Raw genomic sequence first — 12,252 nt, 5'->3', positions numbered from 1 at the left:
CCTTCCAAGCTTTCTATAAGCGAAAACCTGATGTCTCACATCTCCGGGTATGGGGGTGCACTTCCTATGTCCATGTACAACGAGATAAGCGAAATTCTCTCCAACCTCACTACGAGAAGTGTGTCTTTATTGGCTATCCGGCTGGCTACAAAGGCTGGAAATTCTACAACCCAGTCACAAAGCGAACTGTGATCTCTGAGAGAGCTGACTTTGACGAGAGATACTTTCCGGGCACTTCTAAAGCCCAACTCAAGGCTGTCCCGTCATTTGCTTGCCTACCAGAGCCACTACAAACTCCTAATGATACATCATCACACTCGGGACTGCCACCTCTACAGGATGAAGGGGGTGATAATCACTTCCCTCCTGCTCGTCCTAAGACTCCCACTCCGTCCGCTTCAGTTCCTCCTGAAGAGAAGCCAGTTCTACCCCTACCACTTCCAGTAATTCCTCCATTCATTCCTCCTGTGATTCCTCCAGTCACTCCTCCACAAATCCATGCACCACTCCCAGTCACTCCTCCTACGGCTGGAGCGCCTCTTGAGCCCCCTCACGTTCCTAGACGTACTGGGCGAGTTCGGAAGCCTCCTGGCCAGTGGTGGAAGCTCAAACAGCCAGACTTAGCTGGTAATGACTCTGACTCTGACGACGAAGCTGCTCTGCTGGCTGACTCTGAGTATTGTGAAGTCGAGTTTGCTGGAGCCGTTTCGGGTGCTGATCCCCGGAGTTACAGACTAGCTATGAAGTCTCCTGACTTGGATTGCTGGACTGAGGCTTGCAACACTGAGATCTTTAATCTCGAGGCTAACGGAACTTGGGAACTAATGGAATTGCCTCCAGGCAAGAAGGTAGTCAACTCTGGCTGGGTGTTCAAAGTGAAACGACTTGCCGACGGCTCAATTGAGCGCTACCGGGCTCGTCTCGTTGCCAAAGGCTATTCCCAACGTCCTGGATTCGACTTCACTGAGGTCTTTGCCCCTACATTCCGTCCTGCATCACTACGCCTCATTATTGCTCTTGCAGCTAGAGAAGGCTACAAAATGCGTTCAGTCGACATCTCTTCTGCCTTCACTTATGGAGAACTCGAAGAGGAGATCTATATGCGCCAACCCGAGGGCTATCACATTGGTAGTCCTAACATGGTCTTTCGGCTCCGTAAATCGCTCTATGGCCTCAAGCAGCTGCTAGACAGTGGAATAAGAAACTCCGAGGTGTCCTTGAAGGCATTGGCTACACTAGGCTTCGCTCCGACAGCTCCATCTACATCTACTCCAAAGGTGACATCAAGGTCATTGTGCCAGTATTCATTGACGACATTACTCTTGTCTCGAAAAGTGATGCTGCCATGGCCTCGGCTGTCTCTGAGCTGTCCAAACACTTCAAACTCCGTGATCTCGGGTCTACTACACTTCTGCTGGGTATTCAGGTCACTCAGGACTCTTCTACTCGCTCCATCTCTCTCTCGCAGGAGCACTACATCAAGGAGCTCCTAGAACGCTTCAATATGGATGATGCTAATCCACTTTCCACTCCACTTGCTCCGGGATCTGAGCTCTCTGACATTATTCCTTCACTCGAGGATCAGGCTGAGTGTTAGAGTGAGCAAGCAGTCTACAAGTGTTACTGGTGGACTTAGAGATATGCGGACGAGTTTAGTCACATGATAGCTTAGTCATGTATGGTTGAACTTCCCTGTGGACGCTTCAGAGGCCTTAGCTTCTTACAGTCTGTCCACAGGTGAGTACAAGTTAGTATATCACAATATAGCTTCTTACAGTCTGTCCACAGTTGTCACTAGGATTGCTCAGTCAGTTCTTGTCCGTTCGCCTCGTTTCTAGGACCGTTAGACTCGCCACTGCGTCGCGTACATTCTACGTTCAACAGGTTATGGGCCCCGGCTTCTAACGCTTAAAAAACGACTATACTTTATCAACCTCAACTCTTCTCACTCATCTTCCTATCTATATCAACTTCTATCCCTTCCCCTGCACTCAAATCGACGTCTATGGCCTCGCAATCGCGCACACACGCTCCCCATGCCTGGGACACCATTTCGACGCGTTCTGGCGCGTCTCCGACGCGTCTGAGAGCCCCTACATCGACCACAACTCCCTCTGGCAGCCATACACCCTCTCCACACTCTCTAGGACCGATTTCTGGCCCTAAGAACGCGTCAATCGCTTGTTCCTTTTGTGGTAGGGTAGGGCACATGTCTAGGAGGTGCAGGAAGCGAAAGAACGCGAAAAAACGCGCTCAGGAGCGCTCCAGACTGCCTGGAACATCTAAAAGTAATGTCAAAGGGCCACTTGGCCATCTGAGTGGGATAGGTGCAGCTCTTCCAGCTGTCAAGACACCACCCACTCCCCCTGGGGATGTTTCTACTGGTTCTGGCTCTCCTGGCTCTGATATTCCACTGAGAGCGTCCGCTCTTGGTGCTTATTCCTCTCCCTCATCATCTCCCTCATCATCTTCCTCACCATCCTCGCCACTACAGCTTAATGCTGACTTTTTCTGGTTGGCTGATACTGGTGCTACATCCCACATGACTCCTCACCGCCTTGGTTCAAATCCTACTCCCCTCATCGTATCCCTATCCGTCTTGCTGACAACTCTACTGTCTATTCAGCTGGTGTAGGATCTGTTGTCTTTCAACCGGTGGTGAATGGAAAAGAGACTAGAGCGGTTGAGTTTACGAGAGTCCTTCATGTTCCTGACCTCAGAGTAATCTCTTATCATGCCTCTACCTTGCCCGACACAAGGGCTTCAATATCACCATCTCTGCTCATTCCATTGACTTCAAATACCAAGGGATTTCGCTTTTCACGGCCACCATCCATTCCAACAACTCTGCTGAGCTCGACGGCTCAACTCTCACTTCAGAGGCCGCTTTCTCTGTCTCTACTCTCCCAGTTGACCTCTCGCTATGGCACCGCCGCTTCATTCATCACAACTATGCTGATGTGAAGTCTATGATCAGTAAGGACCTTGTTTCCGGGCTCAAACTCGAGTCTAACTCTTGTCCTGACTCTATCTGTGAGCCATGTCTAGCTGGCAAGATGCATTCCCTCCCTTTTCCCTCCTCCTTGAATCACAATCGCTCTCCTCTCGATCTGGTGCATTCAGATCTTCACGGACCGCTCCCAGTCGCTTCACACTCAGGCTACAAGTATTGGATTACCTTCATTGACGACGCGACGCGTTTCCGGGCTGTATATCTGCTCAAAGCTAAGTCGGAGGCATTTGAAGCCTTCAAAGTCTACAAATCTTGGGCTGAGACTCAACTCGGAGTCAAACTGCGGGCTCTACAGGATGATAAGGGTGGCGAGTATATGTCTAAGGCTTTCATAAGCTTTACTGAGCTTGCTGGCATCGAAAGACGTCACTCAACTCGAAACCGGCCTCAGCAGAATGGACTTGCTGAACGGGCTAATAGGACTATGGGAGAGAGGATCACTGCTATGCTCTCGGAATCTCAGCTACCTGGTTCTTTCTGGGGTGAATGTATCTCGTCAATGGTTCATGTCTGGAATATGCTCCCTACTGCTTCGCTTTCGGGCACCACTCCCTTCCAAGCTTTCTATAAGCGAAAACCTGATGTCTCACATCTCCGGGTATGGGGGTGCACTTCCTATGTCCATGTACAACGAGATAAGCGAAATTCTCTCCAACCTCACTACGAGAAGTGTGTCTTTATTGGCTATCCGGCTGGCTACAAAGGCTGGAAATTCTACAACCCAGTCACAAAGCGAACTGTGATCTCTGAGAGAGCTGACTTTGACGAGAGATACTTTCCGGGCACTTCTAAAGCCCAACTCAAGGCTGTCCCGTCATTTGCTTGCCTACCAGAGCCACTACAAACTCCTAATGATACATCATCACACTCGGGACTGCCACCTCTACAGGATGAAGGGGGTGATAATCACTTCCCTCCTGCTCGTCCTAAGACTCCCACTCCGTCCGCTTCAGTTCCTCCTGAAGAGAAGCCAGTTCTACCCCTACCACTTCCAGTAATTCCTCCATTCATTCCTCCTGTGATTCCTCCAGTCACTCCTCCACAAATCCATGCACCACTCCCAGTCACTCCTCCTACGGCTGGAGCGCCTCTTGAGCCCCCTCACGTTCCTAGACGTACTGGGCGAGTTCGGAAGCCTCCTGGCCAGTGGTGGAAGCTCAAACAGCCAGACTTAGCTGGTAATGACTCTGACTCTGACGACGAAGCTGCTCTGCTGGCTGACTCTGAGTATTGTGAAGTCGAGTTTGCTGGAGCCGTTTCGGGTGCTGATCCCCGGAGTTACAGACTAGCTATGAAGTCTCCTGACTTGGATTGCTGGACTGAGGCTTGCAACACTGAGATCTTTAATCTCGAGGCTAACGGAACTTGGGAACTAATGGAATTGCCTCCAGGCAAGAAGGTAGTCAACTCTGGCTGGGTGTTCAAAGTGAAACGACTTGCCGACGGCTCAATTGAGCGCTACCGGGCTCGTCTCGTTGCCAAAGGCTATTCCCAACGTCCTGGATTCGACTTCACTGAGGTCTTTGCCCCTACATTCCGTCCTGCATCACTACGCCTCATTATTGCTCTTGCAGCTAGAGAAGGCTACAAAATGCGTTCAGTCGACATCTCTTCTGCCTTCACTTATGGAGAACTCGAAGAGGAGATCTATATGCGCCAACCCGAGGGCTATCACATTGGTAGTCCTAACATGGTCTTCGGCTCCGTAAATCGCTCTATGGCCTCAAGCAGGCTGCTAGACAGTGGAATAAGAAACTCCGAGGTGTCCTTGAAGGCATTGGCTACACTAGGCTTCGCTCCGACAGCTCCATCTACATCTACTCCAAAGGTGACATCAAGGTCATTGTGCCAGTATTCATTGACGACATTACTCTTGTCTCGAAAAGTGATGCTGCCATGGCCTCGGCTGTCTCTGAGCTGTCCAAACACTTCAAACTCCGTGATCTCGGGTCTACTACACTTCTGCTGGGTATTCAGGTCAGACTCCCACTCCATCCGCTTCAGTTCCTCCTGAAGAGAAGCCAGTTCTACCTTTACCACCTCTCCCAATATGGATGATGCTAATCCACTTTCCACTCCACTTGCTCCGGGATCTGAGCTCTCTGACATTATTCCTTCACTCGAGGATCAGGCTGAGTGTTAGAGTGAGCAAGCAGTCTACAAGTGTTACTGGTGGACTTAGAGATATGCGGACGAGTTTAGTCACATGATAGCTTAGTCATGTATGGTTGAACTTCCCTGTGGACGCTTCAGAGGCCTTAGCTTCTTACAGTCTGTCCACAGGTGAGTACAAGTTAGTATATCACAATATAGCTTCTTACAGTCTGTCCACAGTTGTCACTAGGATTGCTCAGTCAGTTCTTGTCCGTTCGCCTCGTTTCTAGGACCGTTAGACTCGCCACTGCGTCGCGTACATTCTACGTTTAACAGGTTATGGGCCCCGGCTTCTAACAGCCTTAAAAACGCGTTTTTTGCCACCTTCTACCATTTTCTCCTTTATATCTCAACTTCTATCCCTTCCCCTGCACTCAAATCGACGTCTATGGCCTCGAAACCGCGCACACACACTCCCTACGCCTGGGACACCACTTCGACGCGCTTTGGCGCGTCTCCGACGCGTCAAAGAGCCTCTACATCGACCACAACTCCATCTGGCAGCCATACACCCTCTCCACACTCTCTGGGACCGATTTCTGGCCCTAAGAACGCGTCAATCGCTTGTTCCTTTTGTGGGAGGGTAGGGCACATGTCTAGGAGGTGCAGGAAGCGAAAGAACGCGAAAAAACGCGCTCAGGAGCGCTCCAGACTGCCTGGAACATCTAAAAGTAATGTCAAAGGGCCACTTGGCCATCTGAGTGGGATAGGTGCAGCTCTTCCAGCTGTCAAGACACCACCCACTCCTCCTGGGGATGTTTCTACTGGTTCTGGCTCTCCTGGCTCTGATATTCCACTGAGAGCGTCCGCTCTTGGTGCTTATTCCTCTCCCTCATCATCTCCCTCATCCTCTTCCTCACCATCCTCACCACTACAGCTTGATGCTGACTTTTTCTGGCTGGCTGATACTGGTGCTACATCCCACATGACTCCTCACCGCCATTGGTTCAAATCCTACTCCCCTCATCGTATCCCTATCCGTCTTGCTGACAACTCTACTGTCTATTCAGCTGGTGTAGGGTCGGTTGTCTTTCAACCGGTGGTGAATGGAAAAGAGACTAGAGCGGTCGAGTTTACGAGAGTCCTTCATGTTCCTGACCTCAGGAGTAATCTCTTATCATGCCTCTACCTTGCCCGACACAAGGGCTTCAATATCACCATCTCCGCTCAGTCTATTGACTTCAAATACCAAGGGATTTCGCTTTTCACGGCCACTATCCATTCCAACAACTCTGCTGAGCTCGACGGCTCAACTCTCACTTCAGAGGCCGCTTTTTCTGTCTCCACTCTCCCAGTTGACATCTCGCTATGGCATCGTCGCTTCATTCATCACAACTACGCTGATGTGAAGTCTATGATCAGTAAGGACCTTGTTTCCGGGCTCAGACTCGAGTCTAACTCCTGTCCTGACTCTATCTGTGAGCCGTGCTTGGCTGGCAAAATGCATTCCCTCCCTTTTCCCTCTTCTTTGAATCACAATCGCTCTCCTCTCGAGCTGGTGCATTCAGATCTTCACGGACCGCTCCCAGTCGCTTCACACTCAGGCTACAAGTACTGGATCACCTTCATTGACGACGCGACGCGTTTCCGGGCTGTCTATCTGCTTAAAGCTAAGTCAGAGGCATTTGAAGCCTTCAAAGTCTACAAATCCTGGGCTGAGACTCAACTCGGAGTCAAACTGCGAGCACTACAGGATGACAAGGGAGGTGAATACATGTCTAATGCTTTCAAAAGCTTTACTGAGCTTGCTGGCATTGAGAGACGTCACTCAACTCGGAACCGGCCTCAGCAGAATGGTCTTGCTGAACGAGCTAATAGGACTATGGGAGAGAGGATCACTGCGATGCTCTCGGAATCTCGGCTACCTGCTTCTTTCTGGGGTGAATGTATCTCGTCAATGGTTCATGTCTGGAATATGCTTCCTACTGCTTCGCTTTCGGGCACTACTCCCTTCCAAGCTTTCTATAAGCGAAAACCTGATGTCTCACATCTCCGGGTATGGGGGTGCACATCATATGTCCATGTACAACGAGATAAGCGCAATTCTCTCCAACCTCACTACGAGAAGTGTGTCTTTATAGGCTATCCGGCTGGCTACAAAGGCTGGAAGTTCTACAATCCAGTCACAAAGCGAACCGTGATCTCTGAGAGAGCTGATTTTGACGAGAGATACTTTCCGGGCACTTCTAAAGCCCAACTCGAGGCTGTCCCGTCATTTGCCTGCACACCAGAGTCACTACCACTTCCTAATGATACATTGTCATACTCGGGACTGCCACCTCTACAGGATGAAGGGGGTGATAATCACTTCCCTCCTGCTCGTCCTAAGACTCCCACTCCATCCGCTTCAGTTCCTCCTGAAGAGAAGCCAGTTCTACCTTTACCACCTCTCCCGCTGATTCCTCCAGTAATTCCTTCATTTATTCCTCCAGTCACTCCTCCACAAATCCATGCACCACTCCCAGTCACTCCTCCTACTGCTTGTTAGAGTGAGCAAGCAGTCTACACTTGGTTGTTGATGGACTTAGATATATGCGGACGAGTTTAGTCACATGATAGCTTAGTCATGTATGGTTGAACTTCCCTGTGGACGCTTCAGAGGCCCTTAGCTTCTTACAGTCTGTCCACAGGTGAGTACAAGTTAGTATACCACAATATAGCTTCTTACAGTGTATCCACAGTTTGTCCTTGGGATTGCTCAGTCAGTTCCTATCCGATTGACTCGCTTCTAGGCTCGTTAGGATCGCCACTGCAACCGCTATTGTTCTACGTTTAACACTGCTGGAGCACCTCTTGAGCCCCCTCACGTTCCTAGACGTACTGGGCGAGTTCGGAAGCCTCCTGGTCAATGGTGGAAGCTCAAACAACCAGACTTAGCTGGCAATGACTCTGACTCGGATGATGAAGCTGCTCTGCTAGCTGACTCTGAGTTCTGTGAAGTCGAGTTTGCTGGAGCCGTCTCGGGTGCTGATCCCCGGAGTTATAGACTAGCAATGAAGTCTCCTGACTCGGATTGCTGGACTGAGGCTTGTAACACTGAGATATTCAATCTCGAGGCTAATGGAACTTGGGAGTTAATGGAACTGCCTCCAGGCAAGAAGGTAGTCAACTCTGGCTGGGTCTTTAAAGTCAAACGACTTGCCGACGGCTCTATTGAGCGCTACCGGGCTCGTCTCGTTGCTAAGGGCTATTCCCAACGTCCTCAACGCTCCTTGACCTCTTACCACTACCTTCCTCTTTTGGAAGTCTCAGTGCTAGTTGTCTAGTCGTAGCAATATACAGTGTATCATGCCCGCTCAGCGCAAGAAACAGTCCGCACCGGCCCCTACGCCACACCCGTCCCGTCCCCCGCTTCAGGCGCCGTCACCGCCCGCCAACCCGAACGCCGACCGCCTCACTGTCTCTGACATTGAGGTGCTACTCGACCCCAAGTATGGAGGTCAAATCACGCTCCCCACCTTCGGATATGATTCGCAGGAGAACAGAGCGATTATGGACGCCGTCCGCAACCGGGGCATTGCCCCCGCGGTCGCCATCGCCAACGCCGAAGCTCGCGCTGCGAGCAAAGGTAATGTCAAAGGGCCATCTGGCCAAGTTTCTGGGATAGGAGCAGCCCTCCCGGCTGTCAACACTCCGCCCAGCGTCCCTCCTCCTCCCCCTCGTGTGCCGACGCCTCCACCGCCAGTACCCACTAGTTCCCCATCCCCTCCTCGCGCACCGTCGCCTTCGGCTTCGGTGCTCTCCTCGAAGCGCCCCATCTCGCCAGGGTCTTCCTCTTCCGGTCCCTCTGTCGCTGCCGTTTCGGTATGCGACAGCGATGACTCTTCTATGGCTATCGAATACGAAGATGCCACAACCCCCCGTCCTGCTTCTCCTGAAGATGAGGAGCAATTGGACAGTAACGAATCCGTCGAAGCAGTTGTTACGCTCATTATCAACGCTATCGATATTTTTGAGGCTCTAGCTTCCTCTGAATGGAAGAAACATCTTATAGACGCCTTCCCCGCCATCATGGACAACGACATTAGTCGTATTCATACAGTATTCACGGAAAAAATCCCCACTCTCCGTCGTATCATCTCCCCAGCAGTTGTTGCGCCTGCATCCGCAGTTGACACACCTGCTCCTCGTGTCATTCCGCGGGACGCACAGCCTCCCGCTGACTCATCCAAGTCCAAGCCACCAAAGAAGAAGGTCCGGGTTGATCCGGCTCCTTCTTCTGACGTCATTCCATCGGCAACGGCCCCACTAATGGAAGTGGATGAGCCGGCCGCTCCACCGTCAGCGTCTGGGAAGGCGCCCACCAAACCCCTTCCCATCCCTAGTTCAAAGCGCGCGCCTCCCCCATGTAGCGCCCCTTCAGTTTCGTTCCGCGCTCCTTCAGCGCCTCGCAAGAGACGCCAAGGCAAGCACACAGCACACGGCGCTTCGCGCCGTGCTATCATCCTGACACCGCCTGCTGACTCCCCGGTTACAGCGGCCTCCTTCACTCCCGAGGTTATTAATAACCTCAACCATCTTCTCAAGAAAGACGTCAAGTCTGACGTCATACTTACACATGCTTCGGTTGAAGGCAACGGCATCTGTATTGCCGCCTCCCGTGTCCCCTCTCCCGCCGAAGTCGCGTTCGTGCTCAAGCACGTTCGGCGGATCTTCCCAAGTCCGAACATTCCCATAGGCCACTCCTCCATCACGTCGACGTCATACTTGAAGATCGTCGACATCCCCCACGTGCCCGCGTCCTCTAAGGAGTGGGCGTCCAAGCAACATGAGGCGTTCACTAACGCTCTCAATAAATCCCCGGTCGGCGCTTCGCTGGCTAAACTTATCAAACACAAGCCGCGCTTTATGCGCGCCTCCCCTCACTCCGATTCGTGCTGGGCATGGATCGACATCCACGACACGGTGGCGGGCTCTAATGCCCGTCTCTACATTTCCAAGTTCATCTCTGTTGGTGGAGTGAACTGTCAGATCAAGGGCGCTCGCCCTCATTCCGGCTCCGTTCATTGCGCTCGTTGTCAGCGCTGGGGCCATCATTCCGACCAGTGCCGCGCCAAGTGCGCCCGCTGCTCCCTCTGTTCTGGTCCTCACACCGAGGCCAACCACTTCAAGTGCGTCGACGCTAAGCGCGTCGACGTACGTCAATGCGCAAACTGTACCGCGGCGAAGCGCCCTGCGGACAAGCGCTCACATTCCGCTACGGACTCGAAGGTCTGTCCGTTCTGGAAAAACAGGTTCGATCGTGCATGGCTTAAACGCCAATTCCCCGCGCGTTCGACCTCTGGTGTACAGTGAACCGTCGCCGGGCTGGGGCGGGGATTCTGATGGAGAACTGGGAAGGTTGCGTAGCGGTTTAGGAGGGTGAACGGTAGTGGTGAGGAAATTTTTCTCTGAGGATCTAAAGTTACGTCAAGTATGCCTCAATTTTTTACTTTCATATTTGATATGTTTGATTCCGCAAAAGGGACTGCGAGTGCCCTAGTGTTCCGGTATTATGTAGGATGTATTGCCTGACTGCTTGGTTTTATCCCGGGGCCTCTTACGTATGTATCAATGTTTCGATTTGTGTTCGTGTTTTGTTTTCTTTTTCTCTCTCTCGATAGCGCTTGACCTCGTCGCGCTGGATACGTTCGCATAGAATATTGTTGTTTGGGGCCTCTGTAACTGGCGAGTAGTAGAAAGCCGCGGGAACGTGTCGTGACACCCGACGTATGAGTAGTATTGAAATATATTACATTGATTACAAAAAAAAAAAAAAAAAAAAAAAAAAATATTCCCAACGTCCTGGATTTGACTTCACCGAGGTCTTTGCCCCCACATTCCGTCCTGCATCACTACGCCTCATTGTTGCTCTTGCAGCTAGAGAAGGCTACAAAATGCGTTCAGTCGACATCTCCTCTGCCTTCACTTATGGAGAACTCGAAGAGGAGATCTATATGTGCCAACCCGAGGGCTATCACATTGGTAGTCCTAACATGGTCTTTCGGCTGCGTAAATCGCTCTATGGCCTCAAGCAGGCTGCTAGACAGTGGAATAAGAAACTCCGGGGTGTTCTCGAGGGTATTGGCTACTCTAGGCTTCGCTCCGACAGCTCCATCTACATCTATTCCAAAGGTGACATTAAGGTCATTGTACCTATCTTCATTGACGACATTACTCTTGTCTCGAAAAGTGATGCAGCTATGACTTCGGCAGTCACTGAGCTCTCGAAACACTTCAAACTCCGTGATCTCGGCTCTACCACACTACTACTAGGCATTCAGGTGAAGCAGGATCGCTCTCATCGCACTATCTCCCTCTCGCAGGAGCACTACATTAAGGAGCTCCTAGAACGCTTCAATATGGATGATGCTAATCCACTTTCCACTCCACTTGCTCCAGGATCTGAACTCTCTGACATTGTTCCTTCACTCGAGGAGCAGGCTGAGATGAAGTCAGTTCCTTATCTCAATGCTGTAGGTGCTCTTCAGTATCTCGCCACTATGACTCGTCCCGACATTGCCTATGCTGTCTCCTATCTCGGGAGGTTCAACTCGAACCCAGCTCCGGCTCACTGGCTTGCAGTCAAACATCTATTCCGCTATCTCATTGGCACTATGCACTACAAACTGGTCTACCGAGCTAGTGACTCTGAGGAACTCTTCACTACCTATTCTGATGCCTCTCACGGTGCTTGTAAAGCTACAGGTCGAGCTACAGGTGGTTATGTGACTCTTGTCTCGGGTGCTGCTGTAGGTTGGTCTTCTAAGCGCCAGCCATTTGTGACTCTCTCGAGCACTGAGGCCGAGTTTGTTGCTGCCGTCGAGGCTGGCAAGGAGATCAAGTGGACTAGGAATATTCTGACCGAGTTTGGCTTCCCTCTGACACTTCCTTCAACACTCTTCGTTGATAACAAGTCAGGAATCAGTGTAGCCAAGAACCCAGAGCATCACGGACGCATGAAACACCTAGACCTGCGCTTCTACTGGCTCCGGGAGGCTGTTGAAGAAGGACTCATAGATCCTTTATATGTTTCGACTCACGAGCAAGTGGCCGACATCCTTACCAAGGCTGTGGCAAAGAAGGTAGTTGAGTTTGCTGTTCCA

At 51.3% G+C, this 12,252-nt stretch overlaps 1 protein-coding gene across 1 annotated transcript; it reads left to right on the top strand.

Moving 5' to 3' along the window:
- Positions 1-9,418: 9,418 nt before the first annotated feature.
- AGABI2DRAFT_75191 (hypothetical protein) lies at positions 9,419-10,462 on the top strand (the record flags this gene model as incomplete). Its single annotated transcript, XM_006463842.1, has 1 exon — positions 9,419-10,462. The coding sequence occupies one exon, from the start codon at positions 9,419-9,421 to the stop codon at positions 10,460-10,462; it is 1,044 nt and encodes a 347-aa protein (XP_006463905.1).
- Between the last annotated feature and the right edge of the window lie 1,790 nt (positions 10,463-12,252).

This window comes from Agaricus bisporus (assembly GCF_000300575.1).
Source record: "Agaricus bisporus var. bisporus H97 unplaced genomic scaffold AGABI2scaffold_9, whole genome shotgun sequence".
Taxonomy (NCBI): domain Eukaryota; kingdom Fungi; phylum Basidiomycota; class Agaricomycetes; order Agaricales; family Agaricaceae; genus Agaricus; species Agaricus bisporus.
The sequence above is the reverse complement of the archived record's forward strand: the minus strand, read 5'-3'. Positions and strand labels throughout refer to the sequence as shown.